General features: G+C 41.3%; 1 protein-coding gene across 2 annotated transcripts; it reads left to right on the top strand.

Annotated features, from left to right (window-relative positions):
* The first annotated feature begins 10,409 nt into the window (after positions 1–10,409).
* On the top strand, positions 10,410–19,622 carry GHITM (growth hormone inducible transmembrane protein). 2 transcript variants are annotated; one of them, XM_059851235.1, is made up of 9 exons: positions 10,410–10,536; positions 11,930–12,089; positions 13,648–13,747; positions 13,983–14,094; positions 15,352–15,493; positions 16,525–16,633; positions 17,713–17,901; positions 18,449–18,620; positions 19,461–19,622. In XM_059851235.1, exons 2-9 carry the CDS (start codon positions 11,961–11,963, stop codon positions 19,546–19,548), a joined length of 1,041 nt encoding a protein of 346 aa, XP_059707218.1. In that variant the 5' UTR covers positions 10,410–10,536; positions 11,930–11,960; the 3' UTR covers positions 19,549–19,622. The 2 variants fall into 2 exon arrangements, with proteins under 2 accessions (XP_059707218.1, XP_059707216.1); XM_059851233.1 differs by having other exon boundaries at positions 10,445–10,532.
* Positions 19,623–20,183: the final 561 nt, after the last annotated feature.

Here is a 20,183-nt window from a genome sequence, read left to right as displayed (position 1 = left end):
AGTCTTGGGATTTTGTTATTACTATTGATTTAATAATCACCTTTTCAGATACTGTGGTGACAAGAAAAAAATATCAATGGGGTAGATATTAGGTAGTATCCAGCCCAGGATTCTATCTGATTTCTTTCAGTCTGTTGTAGAGTGATGCAGCAAGATAATAATACTGACTTCAGTGCAACCCACTGTAATAGCATGGAGAATCAGAGCCAGTAGCCTTCTCATGGTAGCCCTAGTAAGAACTCCAGTATTCACAAAAACAGGAAATCCCTCCTTCTCTTCTTTCTGGTGTTTTGTATCTTTTAGTTATGAGCAAAAATGTAAAGGGCTTTGGTTATCTTATTTTCCCAAAAGGAATGGTTCTATAGAAAACATCCATTACTGCTTACTCTTTAACTAGATGTTATTCCCAAGTGCTGTGTAATCATTAAGTGAGCTTTAATTTATCAAGTGTGCTGCTCTTAGCACATTTTCACTTATATAGTAGTAAATTAGCTATAATAGATTGTAACTGTTCTCCATCATTTAGCAATAAGTAAATCTTCCCATAAATACCTTTAAAACTAAACCAAGGTATTTTATGGCACTCGCTCACCACTTGTTCTTATTTCCCATCACAGCTTAAACAATATCCATTTCAAAGAAAAGACTGTTTTTCATGCTGAGGTTCAAAATTTCAGTCCATTTACTTTCTAGTTACTGGGAAGGAAACTGCACCACCTGAGGTATGTCTCACTTGGCCACCTCTGGGAGATGAGCAATGCTTTGATAACAGGGATGGGAACACTTCAGTGGCCTAAGTGAATTCGCTGGATCAGTGAGGCATCGCTGCATTTCCACAGTGATTTCTTTCAGTGTCTCACAGTTTCACACTTTCATATCACAGGTTTTGCTTTGGTAGTAATCAGCAGCAAGTCTCTGAATGATGACAATGCTAAGGGCCAAATCCCAAAAACACAGTAACCAAACAAGAGCCTGATATTTAGAGGAGCTCTCACCTTTTAATCTGCAGCCTTCTGAGCTTGGATGTTAAGTCAAGCCTCTATGCTTGTGTCTAAAGGGAGAAAACTCCTTCTGAAAGACTGTCCTTATGTGACACTTCTTCTCTCTGACCCTATACAGACAGGGAATGACCATGATTAATTAGAATAGCTACTAAAGTAATTTCTTGAGGACAATGATGATATTTAACTGCAATATTGTTTTCTCCAGGGCTTTGCCCTGGTCCTTTAGGATTGTGCACTTCAAAGGGAAAAAATGGAGCTAGCACTTACATTTATAGGCTAGGCTGACATTGTTGGTTTGCTGCCAAAGAGGCATATCACAGAGGCACCAGCTGAGGGATCTCAGCCACTGAACCTTGGTGCTAGCCTTACAAGAAATCACTTTAGTGGTGACATGGACTATCTCTGTCCTATTTGTCCTTAAAGTTACAGAAGTGCCATCCCAAGTTAAGTTAAATCACAGATTTCTCATATAGGTACAAAACCCTTCAGAATCAAACTGATGCCATCAGCTTGTTTCACATTTCACAGCCTCAAGCAAAGTCTTAGAGGATGAAAATTCTGCTTGTAAAAATCCTTCTCTATCCTTGCTCTCTTATTGCCCCCTGCATATCACAGACCTCTTCATAGGACATTTTCCTTTCTCTGGGTTTCTGTATTGTGGCTTTGGTTGGGTTTTTTGGTTTTGGAATGGGTTTTTTTAGATTTTTCTTAAGGGCTAAAACAAGCATGGCCTTAAAAATAACTGTTATTCTTCTGACCTCAGGGAAAAAAATGGGTCTGCATTTTAAAATAATTGAATTTTCATTTGAAATCTGTTTAACCACAATGGCCTCTTGTCAGTATTCTCACTCAGAAATGTTCTTCCTGCTCTTCTTTGACACCTTTTTCCCTCTCATTTCATGGGGATTTTAGTCTCTAGCAGAAAACAGCAGAGAATAAAATAGTTAAAAGAGGCTAGTGGAATTTGAGTTGCACAGGGGTGTTACATTAATTATTTTTCCAGTGAGTCCATATGTTCTTCTAAATATACCGAGCGATGGCATTAGATGGGTAATAATCAGTGATTTCTCTCAGTAGTTTTAGCTGAATTGTGAAATAGAATTGTTCCCTGGAAGCTTATTTTCACTTGGCAAATGCAAATGCATCATTAGTCATGCAACTGCAAAAGCAAAACAGAACAGGAATTCGTCCAGCATTTTCAACACTACCATTTTTTAACATGTAGAAACTCACCTTTTCCTTTATATGCATCATCAAAACAAAGTCTTTTATTTGGAATTTGGGAATTTTTTTGAGGGAGGATGTTTTGGAAGTGGCCCACTGTCACAAGAAAATTCAATAAATATTGCTGTATTTAGTATCTGGATTTCTGTCTTCTTACGGATTTTATTTTGTCAGTCCATGTTATTTAGATATTTAATATTTCAGTTCTTATGCTATTCTGAAAATGGAGAGAAATATTTATAGAGCATCATATTTTTTCAAATGCAAACATTTTTCATTTGTAAACAGTACTCCTTAGAGTCTGTAGAGAAAGGCATGTGTGAGCAAGTCTAACATCAGTATTTTACTCCTGCATCTCCATAACATAACCTTGTTCTCAGTTCATGAGAGGCCTCTGTTTGTCTTGTCCCAAGGTATTAAACTATGTCAGCAGAGGTTTGATCTGTATTATGTTTATGTGGCTCTACTAAAGTTACAAAAGGGCAAGTTCTTTAGGACAAGCTTCTCTCAGTAGTGGTGCTTGTCTTATAATATTTCTGATTGTAAAAATATTTGAAATTTTCATCAGATATGTAATATTAAAAGCATACTGGATAAATTATGAAAAGAAAAATGGAAAGCAGCTGAGTTGTTTAACACCTTAAATAAAAGGACAAAAAATAGGTGGATCAAAGAAGCCTAAAAAGCAAGTCTGTTTGCTCTTTTTTCATCAGATGTTGCTTGGATCCCAGGGGGTTTCATTATCCAGATGGAAAGCACAGGGCTTGTTTATCAGAGTGCTGAGGCTTACACTGAGATGACAGCCTGGTCTGCAGTCCCCTGGGATGTGTGGGCAGAGCCATGGGCACAGCTGAGCTCACTGATGCCTCACCTTTGGCTGGGATCCTTGGAAACCCTGGTAGCACAAGTTCAAAACTTCACACTGAGTTTCCTCAGCCCTTCACTGAGAACAGGGCCTTTGACTTCAAACTCCTCTTGCCAGCCTTTGATTTCCTGTCTGCACCATGTGGCTGCTATCAGTTTACAAATAGAGAAAAATTAAAATTGGTTTATGAACTGTTATTATTATAACTGAATTCTGCTATTAGCTAGGTCTAAACGCTTTTATATATTCCACACCTCTGTTGCCCTTTGAGATTTTTAACTGTTGTTTTCTTGTACATTAATAATTTCCTTGTATAATTGTTCCCAAGAGAATGAGCTGAAAGAATTATGAATTAATTTGCATCTTTTAATGTACTAATAAACTTTGCAAGTAGAAAATTTCACTCCATCCAGGTGGAAACCAATCACTTTAAATCAAAGCTTACTGAATTTCAAATAGGTTTTTTTTTCAAGAAGTTGGAGAAGAACAGTGCTCTGCATGTTAAAAGTAATTAGAAAGCACAAGCAGCAATTTCAGACAAAGCCCTGGGTCATTTTTTTGCTGCAGCATAGAGTTCACAGGCACTTAGGAAAATGAGTATTTGTTGTATTTAAACAAAATGAATAGCAATTTCTTGGAGGTTGAGAGGTCTCAGGCTGTAATGGTAGATTTCACCCTTTCATTGAAAAATATTTTTAAACTGTTATAGTGTTTTTTTATTTTCTGACGTAAATAAATAATTCATGGTATAGCCTCTAAAATAGGGTTCAATAAAAAGAAATGTTCTTTTATGTACAATGTATTCAAACAGAATTTTGAGTGAACAAAATGTTCTATCTCATGTATTCATTTATAGCCAAACAATGTCAGCTCCTTGTTCACCAAAGCACTCATCTTCATTTATCTCTGAGCACTTGAGAAACAAAAGCTTTTCTCCTGAGTAACTAAAGAAATAAGTTCTGGGCATCTACTCTAAGTTTAAGACATGGGAGTGTTACTCACATAGCTACTGACAAGCTTAAGCTGTTTACTGAACTGGTGATTTGACATCCAAGATTATTTACCTTCATGTATTGTAGCCTTGGTAAATCTGAGAACAGAAATGCATTCTCTAGCCCCCATACTCCAAATGAGACACAAAATATATAATCAATGGAGAAGACAGGTCTTGATATCAAGCTTCTGATTTTGGAAGTTTATTTTAGTAGTTGATAAAGTAAAGCATTAACATTTGACAGGGCAAAAGGTATTGGTTTAAATGGCTACAAACTGCAGAGGCCAGAATGAATCCCAGCTGGTTTGGGACACAAGGGGCAGTGCAGAAGGGGGAAGGGACTGAGGAAGGACAGAGTGAAAGCAAGGATAAACCATGGCAGGTTTGGCAGGGGGCAGAAGAGTGGGGGAACTGTGACCAAGGGGAGGCCAAGGGAATGTCACAAGAGGTGAGAAAAGGCCAGGTGGGCATGTGCTGGGAAAGGGAGTAAGAGGAAATGGGGGTGCCAGGCCAAACAAGGGGTACTGCTAATGAGGCAGAGGGAGCAGATGCAGATTAGAGGCACAACTTCATCAGGATTATTGATATGGCCATAGAGAATTAAACCTACAAAAGAATGTTCAGTACAATGTGGATGATGTTTCCTCTCAGAAAATAGAAAAAAGAAGCAATTTCTAAAAACATGGCCTAAATATGAATGATCAAAAACTGAATGCAGGAATTTTTCAGGAGATATAGATGTTTAGACTTCTTATCCCCCTTAGGGCTTTGAAGAACGTAAGCTTCTTTATCAACATAGCCTGATACAATGCTCCTTTCTTTAGCATGCCCAAGAAGGAAAACATTGTATTGACTGAAGAAACTCGCAACAGAACCTGTTTCTCTTACAAAGCTCCTAGGCATGCAGATTTCCACACATTCTACCTGAAAGAGTTTTTCTATTCTAAGTTTAAAGTTTGCAGAGTGCTTGCAAAGAAAACTTGTGTGTGCTCAGAGCACTGTTTGTCATGAAAAGTACTGACAACAGCAAAACACCCTAGCAGTATGAAAATACACATTTGAAACAGTTGCTCTTTTTGAGATGTATTGTTTGATTTTTCAGTCTGACGCAGAGACTGCAAACAGATAGTTTGTTTTCCATTCTTACTTTTTTTTATACAAATGTATATATAATATTTTTAATGTCTGTGGTAATTAAGGGATATTTTTCCTGTGCTCAAAACAGCATTTTTACACACAAAAACATCCAGCTATCCCTTAAATAGCCCAGAAGACACTATTTGACACCACAAGTGTCTGCCACGATGGATTCATTTTATTTTAGCACCAGATAAAACATGTAAAATTCTTTATAGGAGTCAACCTTTCTCCAATTCCAGACTGGAATTGCTTTTGCTAAATGTAAATAAATATGAAAGTCCTCAAAATATACAAGCTGCAGTACAAATTTCAGTGCAATACTTTTTAAAATGAGCAAGGTGAAAACTTCACACCAGAAAGGAGGGAAGACACCTCAGAGCTAGCACAGTTCACTACCACTGAAACAAGGCTGCTGTCTATTGGAGATGTTTTCAGATCTGGCCAAATAATACAAGACCCTGACAATTATCACACCTGTAGAAAATATGGACACTGCTTCGCTCCTGGCACTGCTCTTGGTGCACAAATTCCTGCACAGAAGGACTTATTTTCCCATGGTAAAGCAATACTCTATTTCAGGGCATTTTTTTCTTGCCGGGATTTAAGAAAGTCATCAGTACTGTCTCCCCAAATTCCCTCCCCACTGCAGTGTTTAATGATATCTAATCTAAAGAACATGGTGCCTAATGAATATTCATTTGTCACATGAATACCAGGAACAGATTAAGTCCAAAAGTCTCCTGTACTCAGCTGGGAGAGATATCTGGAGTGCTGGAGTCAGCACAGCCAGAAAACCTTCAAAATATTTTTCTTTAGAGCTAATTTGAAAACTTCAATGGCAAGGTTTACCCTAAGGAGAAATGGTGCTAAGCACAGATTTATTTCTTTCCTGCTGATGAACATAGCCATGCGAATGACTGAGATGTTTTTTCTTGCAGGAGGGTGGCAGAGCTGCCAAGTTAAAAGTGTAAGCTTCAGAACTGACTTTGACCCTATTGATTAGCACAATAATGGGCTTGCTGTGGCTCCCGTGGCTTTCCAGGATTGCAGACGGCTAAATTAAAGTGTGCTTTTGCTGTCCCAGTGCAGGTGGCTGGCAAGGCAGGGTGCTTGGTTGAACATACACCCCGTGGTGTCTTCTGGAAGATGCCAGTGTTACTTGGGATCCTCACTTTCAGGGCAAGGCAACACAATTCCTTCAGAAACTATTTCTCTCTGAAGCTTTATTTGTTGAAAACACATGATGTTTCTCCTACAGGACTTGGGGGACAAAGACTGGACCAGTCTCTTTTGGAGTCAGGCAGTCAGACCAGCTTTCCCCAGGGCACTGCTGTTGGAGACCACATCCCTTAAGCCCTGGCATCAGCCATTTATGGGAATGTCATTGCTGGGAACTAGCAGGGCTGGGAAGCAGGTGAAGAAGGGCTGTTCCTCACCTGGTTCCTGCCTAGAAGAAAGCGTTTGGAGCCTGACTTCACACTTCCCTCAGGATACTCAAGTCCCCTCATAATGGCATTTTCTGATCTTGCAGAATTTCTAATTAGAAGATAACCCTCTAATATCAAAATCTAATTGACCTTCTCTAGAGAAATGTATGATTTCCAACACATATAAAACATGTTGTTAAAAACATGGCCTATTGAAAAAAAAAGTAAGAAATATTTACATACAAGTAAAAATTTTCAGTACAAGTTTTCCTATTTAGACTTTTGATTACTGAGGAATTGTTCACCTGCTTTCAAAAAACAGTATCTTCATGAAGTTTCTTTTTTATTACTGTTATTTTTGTTGCTTTGAAAACAACTTTTTTTTACAACTGTTTACTGTTTTCCAAACACCTCTTACTGGTGCATATCAGTCCTAAAAAAGCCAGAAGTGCTTCAGATCCTTCAGGAATCATCAACACTTTGTAGACTCATAGAATAGCTGAGGTTGGCAGGGACCTCTGGAGATAATCTAGGCCAACCCTCCTGCATAAGCAGGTTACTCAGGACTATGTCCAGTCAGCTTTTGAAAATATCCATAGGATTCCACAATGCTCTGAGCAACCCATCCCACTGTTCAACCACCCTTACAGTAAAAAAGAAAAAAAAATCACTAAAAAAATCTTACTTAAAAAAATGTCTCATATTTCAGTTTATGTCCATTGGCTATTGTCACCAGAAATCACTGGTAAGAGTCTGGCTCCTTTGCTCCCTGCCATCAGCTATTTACACACACTGATAAAGTGCCCTAAGCCCTCTCTTTTGTCCTTGGCAGCCACTGGCCTGTGGGGACTCTCTCCAGTGTGCCTGCATCCTTCTGCTCTCCAGCTGCACAGCCCCAGCCTGCACTGGTGGATGTGCTCCTCCTGCCCAGGTGCAGGGCTTTGCACCCCCTTTTGCTGAGGTGCACGACATTCCTGTTTGCCCAATTCTCCAGCAGGTCTTTCCCCTGGATGGCAGCACAACCACCCGGTGCAGCACCCACCCTTCGAGTCCTGTGCCACTGCAACCCTGAGGGCAGCTCTGTGCCCCCAGCCAGTGAACAGAGGTGCTGAGCAGCACCAGAGCAGGGGCTGGATGCATGGAGCATTTGAGCGCAGCCCTAGGGAAGAGCAGTGTTCTGGAGCTCAAAAGCCAGCAACGTGCCTTGGTGGCCAAGCAGGCCAATGGCATCCTGGCCTGTATCAGGAATAGTGTGGCCAGCAGGAGCAGGGAGGTCACCCTTCCCCTGTACTCGGTGCTGGTGAGGCTGCACCTTGAGTGCTGTGTCCAGTTCTGGCCCCTCAGTTTAGGAAAGATGTTGAGACGCTCGAGCGCATCCAGAGGAGGCAACGAGGCTGGTGAGGGGCTTGGAACACAAACTCTGTGAGGAACATTTGAAGGAACTGGGGTTGTTTAGCCTGGGGAAGAGGAGGCTTAGAGGTGACCTCATTGCTCTCTACAGCTTCCTGAAGGGAGGTTGGAGACAGGTGGGGTCGGTCTCTTCCACCAGGCAGCAACTGACAGAACCAGAGGACACAGTCTCAAGCTGTCAGGGAAGGGACAGGTTGGATATTAGGAAAAAATTTTTCACCGAAAGAATAATAAAGTACTGGAATGCTCTTTCCAGGGAGGTGGTAGAATCACCATCTCTGGATGTGTTTTTTTAAAAAAGACTGGACATGGCACTTGGTGCTATAATCTAGTTGAGGAATCTAGTTGAGGTGTTGGAATCTATGATCTTAGAGGTCTCTTCCAACCTCATTATTCTGTGATTCTGTGATAGGGGTGTTCATCTCCCTGCCAGGCCTCTCAGTCCGGCTGCTACACTGCTCTTGTAGGCAGGAGCTGCAGTGCTCAGAGCACAGCTTGGAAGCTGTGCAGCATCACCAGGGACACAGGGACTGAGGTCTGCCCCAGAGAGAGGTGCAGGGACACCCCCAGGCAGGACCCAAGCAGCTGCTTCCAACCGAGAAACCCTCAGGATTCAGAGTCTGCTGCTGCCCTGCTCACACAGATTTGGCCAGCTGGAGCTTTTACAGGTGTTCACCATAGAGGAGCAAAGGAAATTCTGTGAGAAGGCTTCTACAGCTGACTTCGCTGCAGGGTGGGCCCTGTGTAGATTTTGGTTGCTTCTGACAAAATTATCTATTTAAGAAACAGTTTGGGGAAAAGCTGGGATGAGTATCTTATTTAAAAGTCTCAGGAGAGTTCTTTACATGATTATATGCTGTAGCAAAATAAGTAAATTTGATTCCTTGCATAAATTATTACTATTAATAACTTAATTATAAATTTAAATATTAATTATTATAATGAATCCTTTAGTACCTAACAATTATAGAGTGTTACAAACTCTGAAATAAGCACTACAAGTCTCTAAATAAACAACATATTCATGGCCTGAAAGTGACTTTTTTTTTTCTTGTGTTGTAGGAGACCTCAATACAATAGACACCAAAGTTCTGGATTTTCACTTACTCCAACAGAAAGCAAACAAGTGTCAGAGTAAGTAAGAATCAGATCTCAAACCCCAAACCAGTAGGTCTGGCCTCCTCTGATGGAATTTCCACACTTCTGTCATGTATTCTTCTGCTTCATTCTTCTAAATTCAAATTCTTCCTTACGATCTTACAAGCTGGTGTGCTTTCAGACCGTTTCCATAGCTGATCTCTCTTGACATTCATTTTGTGAACTAGCAGGTCACTGTATTTCCTTTCTTATAGTTTAAACAAAGAGACACTGAGATACAGCAAGGCTAATTGCACAATTCTCAAAAGCATATCTGTAACTCTCTTTCTGTTTCTGGACTTAATTCTATATTCAACATATCTTTTTTATTATATTTGTATTTGATCCTGCTCAAGACCCTTCACAGTCTGTTTTACTTGGCAGCGAAGAACCATGGCCATATGTAGTGTTAAGGTTGAAAGAAACTACACAGGTGTGCCTGAAGACTGGAGCTGGAAAGGGGCTCCCAAAGCAAAATTTGATATCAATTTGAGGATTTGCTAGTCCAGGGAAGTGCTGCTCTGTCCTTTCTAAGGCTCAGTTTAGGATTCAACTTGGAAAAAAATCTCAGAGCTCCATTTGGAGTGAGGTTGGAAGGAAGCTGCCAGTGGAGACAGCTGCGCCCAAAACGGAACGTTTAACCCGGGAAGGGCTGTGGAGCGTCCCTGCGAGGCCGGGATTAGAGCGGGCAGCATCCATGTTTGTAATTTACATACACAACGCTGCTTTTTGTGCTCATCCGGCGCGTGAGCACCAGCCTTAGAGCATGCACTGTATCTACAAGAGAGATGTAACTCCAAAGGGGTTACAGAGGGGGAATGCTCTGCTGTAAGGAGAGGAAACGCAAAGCTCCTGAGCTGTCTGACACGCTGGGAAGGACGAGACTGAACTGCACAGGCGGCAGAGGCCGTGAGCTGGGTGTAGGCCCGGTCAGCGGGCCGGCAGTGTAACGCTGCAGTCCCAGAGCACTCACGGCTGCCATGGCACCGCTCCATTGCGGCACTGCCCCCTCACAAACCCCCGGCCATTGCCGCCGCCCTGAGCGGGCACACCCCGGCCCGAGCCCGCCCCGCGCGCGCCCCCTGCCGGCGCGCTGCCCCCGCGCTTCCAGAACCATCGCTACCCCGGCCAAAGATGGCGGCCGCGCGCGCGTCACCGCCCCGCCGGCCAATGGCAGCCGCGGGCCCGGGCTCACGTGGCGGGAGCGAGCCAGTCGCCGGGGGCGCGCGGGGCTACTTGCGTCACTTCCGCTACCGGGGGGCGGCCGGGCCTGGTGCGGCGGCGGAGCGGGATCGGGCGCGCAGGAGGCGGCGAGACCGCGCCGGGCCGGGGCAGGTGCGGGGCCGGGGCGGGGGCCGGGGCGGGGGCCGGGGCGGGGGCCGGGCGTGGGCAGAAAAAAGCCGGAGAGGGCCCGACCCGGCCCGGGCTGAGTCGGGCGCCGGGCGCCGCCCTGCCGAGGCTGGGAGGGGTTTGTGCGCGCTGTGATGCGGCAGTGACTCCCCAGCGCTACGTTACGCTACTGCCAGTTAATATGTGAGAGTGTTCTGGTCCTAGCTCTCGGCTCTCCGCCCTCCTTGCTTTTGATAAAGCACTTGAAGTTACCTTGCTCTAAATGCCCGTTTCCAAAAAGGAAAGTTAAAATCTCCGAGTTGGCCCTGTCAGTTCCCGCAGGCCGTGTCATCCCCGTGGGAGATCTGCCTTTGGTGCCACAGTCGCGACGTACCTCGTGAATACTTCCCGTTACAAAAGCGGCATTTCATAACTGCTGCGGAGCAAAGGGGCTTTCTAGCAGCAGGACTATTATATTCTCAGTCACGCCTCTGTGATTAATGCGAGCTGTCCAGTGCTGTTCGGGCTTGTTTCTCACCCGTATTTAAATGTGCCTTTCTTTAGAATGCTCTTAGCTTATGTTGATCACTGTACCCATAAGATAAGACGGGCCATTTGAAAAAGGGCACTGGTAGTTGGGGTGTTCCGTGATATCACGGGTTGTGTGTAATTGCAATTAAAGGACATTAAAGTGACTCCAAGGCCTTGGGTTTTTTTGTATGATGTGCACCATTTGTGGCAGTGAGCTGGCAGTTTTCATGCTACCAGTGGGACACACAGGCTGGTTCTGCTGGTGCTGTGGATTTATCTGTGAGGAGTGTCACTGGTCAGAATTGCTGGTCAGAATTGCTTAGGACGATCGGAACCAGTGTTCTGGGCTGTGACCTTGACTGAATGCTGTCCCCATAAAGCTAACTAGTTCTTTAAAGGATGGCTTTAAATCTCTCTCTAACTATTTTCCACCATACATCTTGTACTGTTTGCTCATTTGGGTTTATACTTCTGTGGAGTTTTAAGTAAATTTGGAAAGCAGAGTAGTCAAGCAGTGTTGTGTCTGAAAACGAAGATTAGTTGCCAAAGTAACTCAAACGTAAATACATAAAGGGTCTTGGTTTAATTTGTACGTATGAAAAGTGGAATATGATCTTGTTTTTGAGTTAATTGTGAGAAAGAAGTCTCTGATGGAAGACTTATACAGGTAAAGCAATGTTAAACTGTGTATTTAAGAAGATTTTACCTCCTATTGCAGTATTTCAGTGATAATACTGTTTTTACTACAGATTTTCTCTGGTTGGTTGGTTTTTATTATTTCTGTTGTAGTTGAGAGTCAGTAGTTAGTGTACCTTGTCTGAAAACCATGTAACAAAACAGCAAAATACATTTTCTTGTGCATTTGCAGGAACACAGTGTGTTAAGTTATCTCAGCAACCATGCTGGCTGCCAGGCTGGTGTGCCTGAGGGCACTGCCATGCCAGACCATCCGCCCCACCATCACTCAGGCTTCCCCAGCCTTGAGGAACTCCAGCATAAAAGCATACAGGCTGTGGCAGCCTAGCCAGGTAAGGTAATTCTCCTTCTGATGGCCCTGACTGCACATATTTTAAAGGGTTCAGTGTATTGCTAAACGAATCACTTTGCATGGAGCACCTGATGTGGATGAGTGTGAGCCTTCTGCTTGTTTGAGGCACCTGCTCTAATTTGCTGAAGGAAAAATGTTCTTCAGTCAAAACACAGGGGTTTTGGAGCAGAATAAGTTGGGCAATAAGTTTGGACAATAAGAGCAGAAATCTCCTGTTTCAATTACTGACTTGTGTCTTGAAATGAATGGGCAGAAGAGGTAGTTAGGGATGGACAGGCCTTACTAGGTGAGGTGGGAGGAACAGAAGTTCTTTGTCCTGTCTCCCTGTTCTCAAGTTAGAGTCTTAAATATAACATTAAAACAAACTTTCTTTTCAGTTGTTTAGTCCCAATATGTGTTTAGAGCTGTAGTATAGGTTAGAGCAATTTCTGAGCTATGGCAGGACAGTCACAGATCTGAACAGCATTTTTAAAAACCACACTGTTATTATCCTGAGACACTGTTTATCCTTCCCTGAGAGAGGATGTCTCAGGCCCGCAGCTCACAACTGTTAGGGGCTGTTGCTGCTCTTCTGCCATCTTGATGAAAGTGCTAGTGGCAAATTTTTCACCTCTTTTGTATTTTCCTCTTAAGCATTCTAAGTTTGTAGATACATGGTGGGCTTTTTTGTTTGTGAGTTTTCTAGCATTGGGCTGGATTTCATTAGCTGCCAAGCACAACCAAACTGAAGGGCTCTGGTAAACCCCTTGAATTATAGTCCTCTAATGCTTGATGAGAGTAATGCTTGTAGGTTTTGTGTTTTAGTATTGAAACAAACTCACAGCTTGATGTGAGTCCTTGACTGCTCAGATGCAATTTTGATTTTAAAATTCCTGTAAAAATTGGTAAGAAAACATAAAGTTGTTTTTGAACTTAAATATAAGTGTATTCTGTGTTGCTCCTGCAACTCACTAAGACTTTGAGCAGCGCACTATAATTACTTTTAGCTTGTTGACCTTAAAAATCTTGAGTTTCTATGCCTTCATTCAAGGTTTGTTCTATAAATCAAGGTTAGACTTGAAAGCAAGGAATTTGTGCTGCTTTTCCAACTTTAGTGTCTCTAAAATAGCACAAAAGTATTGTGCAGAGTTTTTTTTTTTACATTGAAGTGTTTGCACAAAGAGTGTTGTAGCATAGGAAGCAAAAAGCTTTTTTACAAAACAAAAAAGTAATGACTATGTTTTTATTTTTAACAGAGAGGCTTGTGACAGTGTTTAGTACAGTGGGACTAAAGTAGAAGAAATACAGTCTGAATATTCCAGCATCTGGAATTCACTGCGTTGGTTCTGTACTTCTAGAATATGTCAGTGTTTTTCACAAAGGTTCTTAAACATTAATGTTCACTTGTTTTCCTTGGGCACAGTTGCTTTGTATGTATGAAGGTAAACATAGATTAATAAGAGATTAATTAACAATTTTAAGCATGGCAAGTAAGTTGGTAAGACTATCTTCTATTTTGTTTCATTAAATATTTCTTATGTTATTTCTGAATTTAACAGAGTTATGCCAGCAGAGCAAGAATGGGTGCAAGGCGTGGAAAACTTGGCCAGGATCTGAAAGACGCAGCATTTGAGCCATCTGCAGATGCTGCACTTAAAGGTAGAGGAGCTCTTTTTTAAATACTGAGGATCTTTCTACCTGAACTTAAAACTTACTCGAAGGAATATGTTTTTCACTACTGAAACAAGCAGTGAATTGACTTGAAATGAAGCTTTTAGAAGGAGGGGTAAAGTGGAGCACCTATTGCAGATAGATCAAAATTCACATGAGGATGTTGTTAACTATCCAAGAAAAAGCATTAATGAGAGAGTGTGTTGTTTATTTCTTGACACAGCTGATCGCCTGGGGAAATTCATTCTTGCTGGAGGGGCTGCTGTTGGCCTGGGAGCCCTCTGCTACTATGGAATGGGCATGTCCAGTGAGATTGGGGCTATCGAAAGGGCTGCGTAAGTAAGATGGCTTACCTCTTTAGTGGAGCAAATGTCCTCTTTAGCTGCTATCACCCAGTGTTCACTCAGCTTAGGTTTTTCTAAGCTCTGAAGGGTAAACCCCCACCTGTGTCTCTGCAGGTTTTTAAAGTAAAATTAGAATTATTCAGCCTTAAGTGGATAGCAGTAATCTGAGTGAGTTTGTTTTGCTAAATCTAATGTGAAGAGTGTATAAATTTGTCTTATGAGGTGTGCCTCAGATAACTTAAGAAGTGTGGTCTTCTGAAAAGCATTGCTAAGACCAGTTTCCCTGGTGTTCTTATGAGACTGTTCATTCAACTATAATACAGCTGTTAAGAAAGTCTCCATTAAGCACAGTATCTAGGCATAAGCTTTGATCTAATAAATGTGTTCTTAAAACTTTGAATTGCTTGTTGGTCAAAAAAAAAAAAAACCCTGGCGGATGACAAAACTGTATAGTTAGACTTGAAGGATGGGTAGTAACAAGTATAGGCTTGGGAGAAATGTGTTGGGGACATTTGCCTAATTTTGCATTTGTATTTGGATATTGCAGTCTGCATTTATACTGAACATGTGCCATTTGTGTCTATGAGAAGCTTGTCATAGATAGACCTATGTCTGTTTTTTTTTCCTGCACAAGTGTTGATTAACAGGTCAAAAGAGTGAAGTGGGAAAAATATACGGACTGTGTTCAAATTAAGTGTTAGCAGGAAAAGTCTTCTTTCTATGGTGTGAGCAAATGATACTGCAGAAACTCACTTATGTCTTGGTCTGTTGCTATTGTTAGAGCTCTCAAAATGACGTTTGTGTCCTGTGGTGTCAGATAACCATGTGCACTGTGACTCAGCAATTTGTGAGCTGCTCAGCAGGCTGCTTGGTGCCAGTACACATTCTGTAGACCTTTTACCTGAAAGCAGTTTGTTATATACACATACCATTCTTTTATTTTTTCTGCAGTTAAAGGTATTCATTACTCTATTTTCCATGCATGCATCCTGCTTAAAATTGAATTACAGTTAGCATTATTTGTAATTTTCAGTTTTTCTGCTGAGTTAATATTAGATTAAATCAGCAAGACTGACAAGTTCAGTCCCCATTGTAAAGTCTAGCAGAAGTTGCTAGACTTCATCATTATAATGAAACCTCCCTTACATCCATGTCTATGAATGCACTTAACAGCTTGATTGTGTTTTTAGCTGCTCTCTGTTGTGAACCTGGTAACTACACAGCTCTGTATAACTGCTTATTTTTCAGTATTTGGCCACAGTATGTGAAGGACAGAATTCACTCTACCTACATGTACTTTGCGGGCAGCATTGGCATGACAGCTCTGTCTGCTGCAGCAGTGAGCAGAACTCCTGCACTCATGAACCTCATGACAAGGGGCTCCTGGCTGGTAAGCTTTGTTATAAAAATTAAAGTGTTTGCTGAGGAATGCCACCAAATGATGGTTGATATTAAAAAATCCGAGAAATGTAACTACTTGGTGGAAAGTAAGGCAAAACTTAACCTACGTTAGTGTCCTTATCCATAAAGGCTGTTCAGGTATCCTGAAGTATCATGATGTAAGATTTGGTGATTCTAGTCACATTCTGACCTGTGTTTTCTATACTGTTTTGATGGTTTGTCAAAGATAAACTGCATGAGCAAAAACCACTATGCTAGCCTTACCAGCTGTACATATGCAAGTAAGAACCTCTTAGAAATAGCTACCTAAAGGTAATGGCACAGTTTCTATTGCTGTCTGTGAACAGAAACTGAGGTCCCTGTGCATTCTTACTCTTCCCTGCGGCGCTTTTAAAGCTGTCTCTGTTTGCCAAGGCTGAAACAGTACTGGTAGGCTTAGTATGTATCAAGTGTGTTACATGGAGTGAAACAGTAACAGTTAAATGCTAACACCTACATAACTTAGGGAGATTAATTTTATAAAGCTTCAGTGGTGATAAAAGTTGTATACTTCTGACCAGTTTGGTAGATGTTGAATGATTCTGCTTGGAATCATGGGTAAGAAGAGGCACTGAGGTTAAAAAAATCGTTGGTAGCAAAAGCTGGTAAACTAGGTGTTGGTTTTGGGTGAAGAAATGTACCAGAAAAGAAGGAAGGCTAGCACATTTCAGGTACCTTAATGAGAGTGAGGAGCAGAACCGTGAGTTTTCCCTTTCTGACTTTACACAGCCAAGAGAGTTGCCAACTTCATCATTAAATTTGGATTTCTAGAAAAGTGATTAAACATAAATGAAAATTACTGCAAGCTAAGATCTGCAAAGATTTGACTGTAGCCTTACAGGAGTAGAATCGATGAATACTCCCTCCAGTTGTGAATTAGGTGGCTGTTTTCAGAATAAGTGTTGACTTTTAGACTAGGAGATTAGAACAGAGACTGTATGTCCGTATGCTAACTTGAGCGCTGTAATGCTGTTTCTTCAGGCAATTGGTGCAACTTTTGCAGCCATGATTGGTGTTGGAATGTTGGTCAGGACCATATCCTATGAACAGAATCCCATAGCCAAACATGCTGCGTGGATGATGCATTCAGGTATGTGGTTTTAGTGTTTGTTGTAGAGATGGCTGTGCTTCAGTGTGACCAAATGCTTACTTTAACAAAACTCCAGCTTTAAAGTAAATTTTTATGTACTGCTGTAGGGGAGTTGAGGTTTTTCAGAGATCAGCGAGAACTCCTGAATGTCAGGGAAAGATGTCTTTAAGTGTCCTTAACAGAAGTTTAGGTTTTTTCATAGTCTTCTGAAAGTCATGCTCAAGTTAAACTTGAGGTACATACACTCCACACTGAAAATGGAACTAGATGGTTTCATGGCTGCTTTGGTTTAGTGGCTGCTTTCTAACACTACCACTTCTGTAAGTGCTCTTGCCTATAGTAACCATTCCTCAGCTGTGCAGGATTGGAGGTATTGGAAACCTGACTAGAAAAAAAAGATATTTTAGTATTAGTTTACTTTTGATCTGTACTCACAGCTAAAATACCTGATGGACACGCATCTCAGTTTCTCACTAATGATACTGACTGTTTTGGTAGAAATACTTCCAAGTTCAGAAAAGACATGTGGATGTTGGACACTGGACTTGTATTTGCCTCTCCAGAGCTAACATGTCTGCCAAGAAGAAATTACGTTTATTGTAGTGATTGTTATTAAATGAAAAAAACCTAATGAGATACTAATGGGCTAGATATACATTTCCTGCAAGCATCTAGCAAAAAAATCTGACTTACTTGCCTAACTAATTGTTGTATCAGAAATCTGTCCTGCTTTTCAGTGTTCCATGCTCCTAATGCTATTGTGTAGTCGATATGTCCATGCTAAATATCTCTTCTTACTTTCTCTGTTATGAACCAATCAGTATGTTGACTTTTGTTATTCTTTTTTTCTCTCCAAGATGAGCTCCCTGAAGTGTTCTAGTGGTAAAAAAAAGTGCATAATGAAATTTAAGGTTGCTAATTTATTGTGCTCCCTTCTAGATAAGAGCACAATCAAGTGCATTGGTGTTTTGTAGTGTATAGATTCGTTTGAGCCATGCCATGTGGCTGGAGATGAAAATCAAGTGGGTTTGGCATGTAGTGTTCCAAGTCTTACATGTGTGTTGTTTTGCTTTGCCTAGGTGTCATGGGTGCAGTGGTGGCTCCTCTGGCCTTCCTTGGTGGTCCTCTGCTGATCAGAGCTGCCTGGTACACTGCTGGAATTGTTGGGGGGCTCTCAACTGTGGCCATGTGTGCTCCAAGTGAAAAATTCCTGAACATGGGAGCACCACTTGGCATAGGCTTAGGTTTTGTCATTGCTTCTTCAATCGGTAAGATACTGTTACAATTCTGTCATATAAAGTAGTTTATGAACTTTAGCTACTGCTGTGCAGCTCACAGTTGCAAGCTGGTCTGCTCAGTGAAGATTTGCCTTAAATATAGCCCTTGCAACTCCAGTACAGCAGAAAATGTTCTGTCATATTTGTTCTTGAAAAGGAATTTGAAGTTATGGTTCTGGCAGATGTTAGTCTGGCAAACAGCTGATAGGGATGCCTTATATTTTAGATACTGCCAATGAGTAGGGAAGGCAGTAAATGTCAATCCACTTGTTTTCCTTTCATGTGTTTTAGTCATTGTTGTAGTCATAGGTGCTTTCCCCTGAAGAAGAATGCGCAGTTCCCTGGGGTGTTCAAAATGAACAGGTCAGGTTGTATATGTGACATCTGCAGTGTGCATGCTAAAGCTCTTGTTACCAAACACACACCACAGACTGAGAATTGAATGCTTACTGGAAAACTTCTGCTCTGGTGACTAGAGTGCTACCTAACTCAGAGTAGCAGATAATGATCTTTAGCATCTTTGTCCATTCCTCTCCAGGATCCATGTTCCTGCCTCCCACCTCTGCTTTTGGCGCCGGCCTGTATTCGGTAGCAGTGTATGGTGGCCTGGTGCTCTTTGGCATGTTCCTGCTCTATGACACACAGCTGGTGGTCAAACGGGCTGAAACTCTGCCCCTCTACGGCGTGGTCAAGTACGACCCCATCAATGCGTAAGTGTTCTCTGGTACCACAGCTGCTCTCAGGGTCTGGGTGAGAATTTGCCTCAACTTACACTGAAGTATGCTTCGAAAATAGCCTTTTAAAAGTGCATTGCTGTTAAATGTGAAGAATCACAGGGTTTGAAAACAACAGTGACAAAATAGCTACTGAAATTAAAACTGAAATCATTGTGAGAAACAGAATTGAGCATGTGATGTCACATGCCTCCAGCAATACGTTCTAAAATGTAAATTGTTTTCTAAAGCATTCCTGGCAGAATTTGTACCTGCTTTCTGAAAATAACTGTATCAGTTGAGACAAAAACAGTTAATCTTCCCGTAGTCATTTATTATTTATTAGTCTTTGTCACTAAATAAAAAAGCTGCAATGGTGTGATGGGGAAGGAAGGATTGACTTTTCAGTAAGACCAAGTCTGACTAACAAGTGACTTTCTTGTGAATGTCTGTCTGATGCTAGGTGAATTGTTAGCTCCTTTGATTCTGTTTGATTCTAATTAAAGTAGAGTAATACTTGAAAGTATTAATTAAAGTAGAGTAATTTCTTGAAAATTCTTGGAGATAGATCAAAGTTCAATATAAAAGCAGAGGCTCCTGTATGAGAGCAGGATACTTAGGATCAGGTCTGTTAGGATTTCTATAAATAATTCTTGCTGTGAGAGGTGGGTAGAACAAAACACAGGTGTTCTTTGACATACAAAGCACTGAGGGCAGACATAGCTGGGTTTTGTAAAGATAGTTCATGCAGGCTCTTAAAATGAAGTATAATGGTGTGAAACAGCAAATATTTCTGTATCTGTTCAACAGCAGTAACTGTAATTTCTTGTTTCCTAGATGCCTGGGTATCTACACTGATACACTGAACATCTTCATTCGGGTGGCCACCATGCTTGCAGGGGGTGGAGGTGGCAGGAAAAAGTAAACAGAGACTCAACTTTGCAACTGTCTGACAGCCTACCTAGTGCACATATTAAATAAACATTCATGGTTAAAGCAGTAATGCTCCAAGTGAGAATTTTAAAGCATTTCAGCATATTGGTTCAGTGCAATGTTATTCAGTCTTAGTTTTTCTTCAAACACTTTCCAGCTCTGTTTAAAATAGTCTGAACTGCTTCTTCTAATTGTACATTATTTTGGGAAAGTAAATTATTTTTAATATATGAATAAAATAGTACTACCTGCTTTTTAAGGGGTTGGATGGCAGTTCAACTCTTACTTTCTCTTTTTTTTTTTTTTTTTTAAACTGTTGTTGCATAGTAAAGAAAGTAATTTTTGAACTGGTATCCCATAAGCAGATAGGGATACAAGCTATTTCATGAAGTGCTGCTTAGATGCATCAATTTTCTGTTAAGGTTCATAAATTTTATTTTAGTGGCATCTTCAGAAGAACAGAGTAAATTGTATATGGCCCTAAATGCAATCATGACTTTGAGCTGGGCAGAAGTTTTAGAAAAGATTAAGGCAGGATTTGACAGGTTAGATGACCAAAAAGTGTAAAGGAGACAAGATACGGGAACTATGCAGCATTTGTCCCATACCAACTTCAGTCTCCTTCTG

This window comes from Haemorhous mexicanus, chromosome 7 (assembly GCF_027477595.1).
Source record: "Haemorhous mexicanus isolate bHaeMex1 chromosome 7, bHaeMex1.pri, whole genome shotgun sequence".
Taxonomy (NCBI): Eukaryota; Metazoa; Chordata; class Aves; order Passeriformes; family Fringillidae; genus Haemorhous; species Haemorhous mexicanus.
This window is presented reverse-complemented; position numbering and strand designations above follow the sequence as displayed.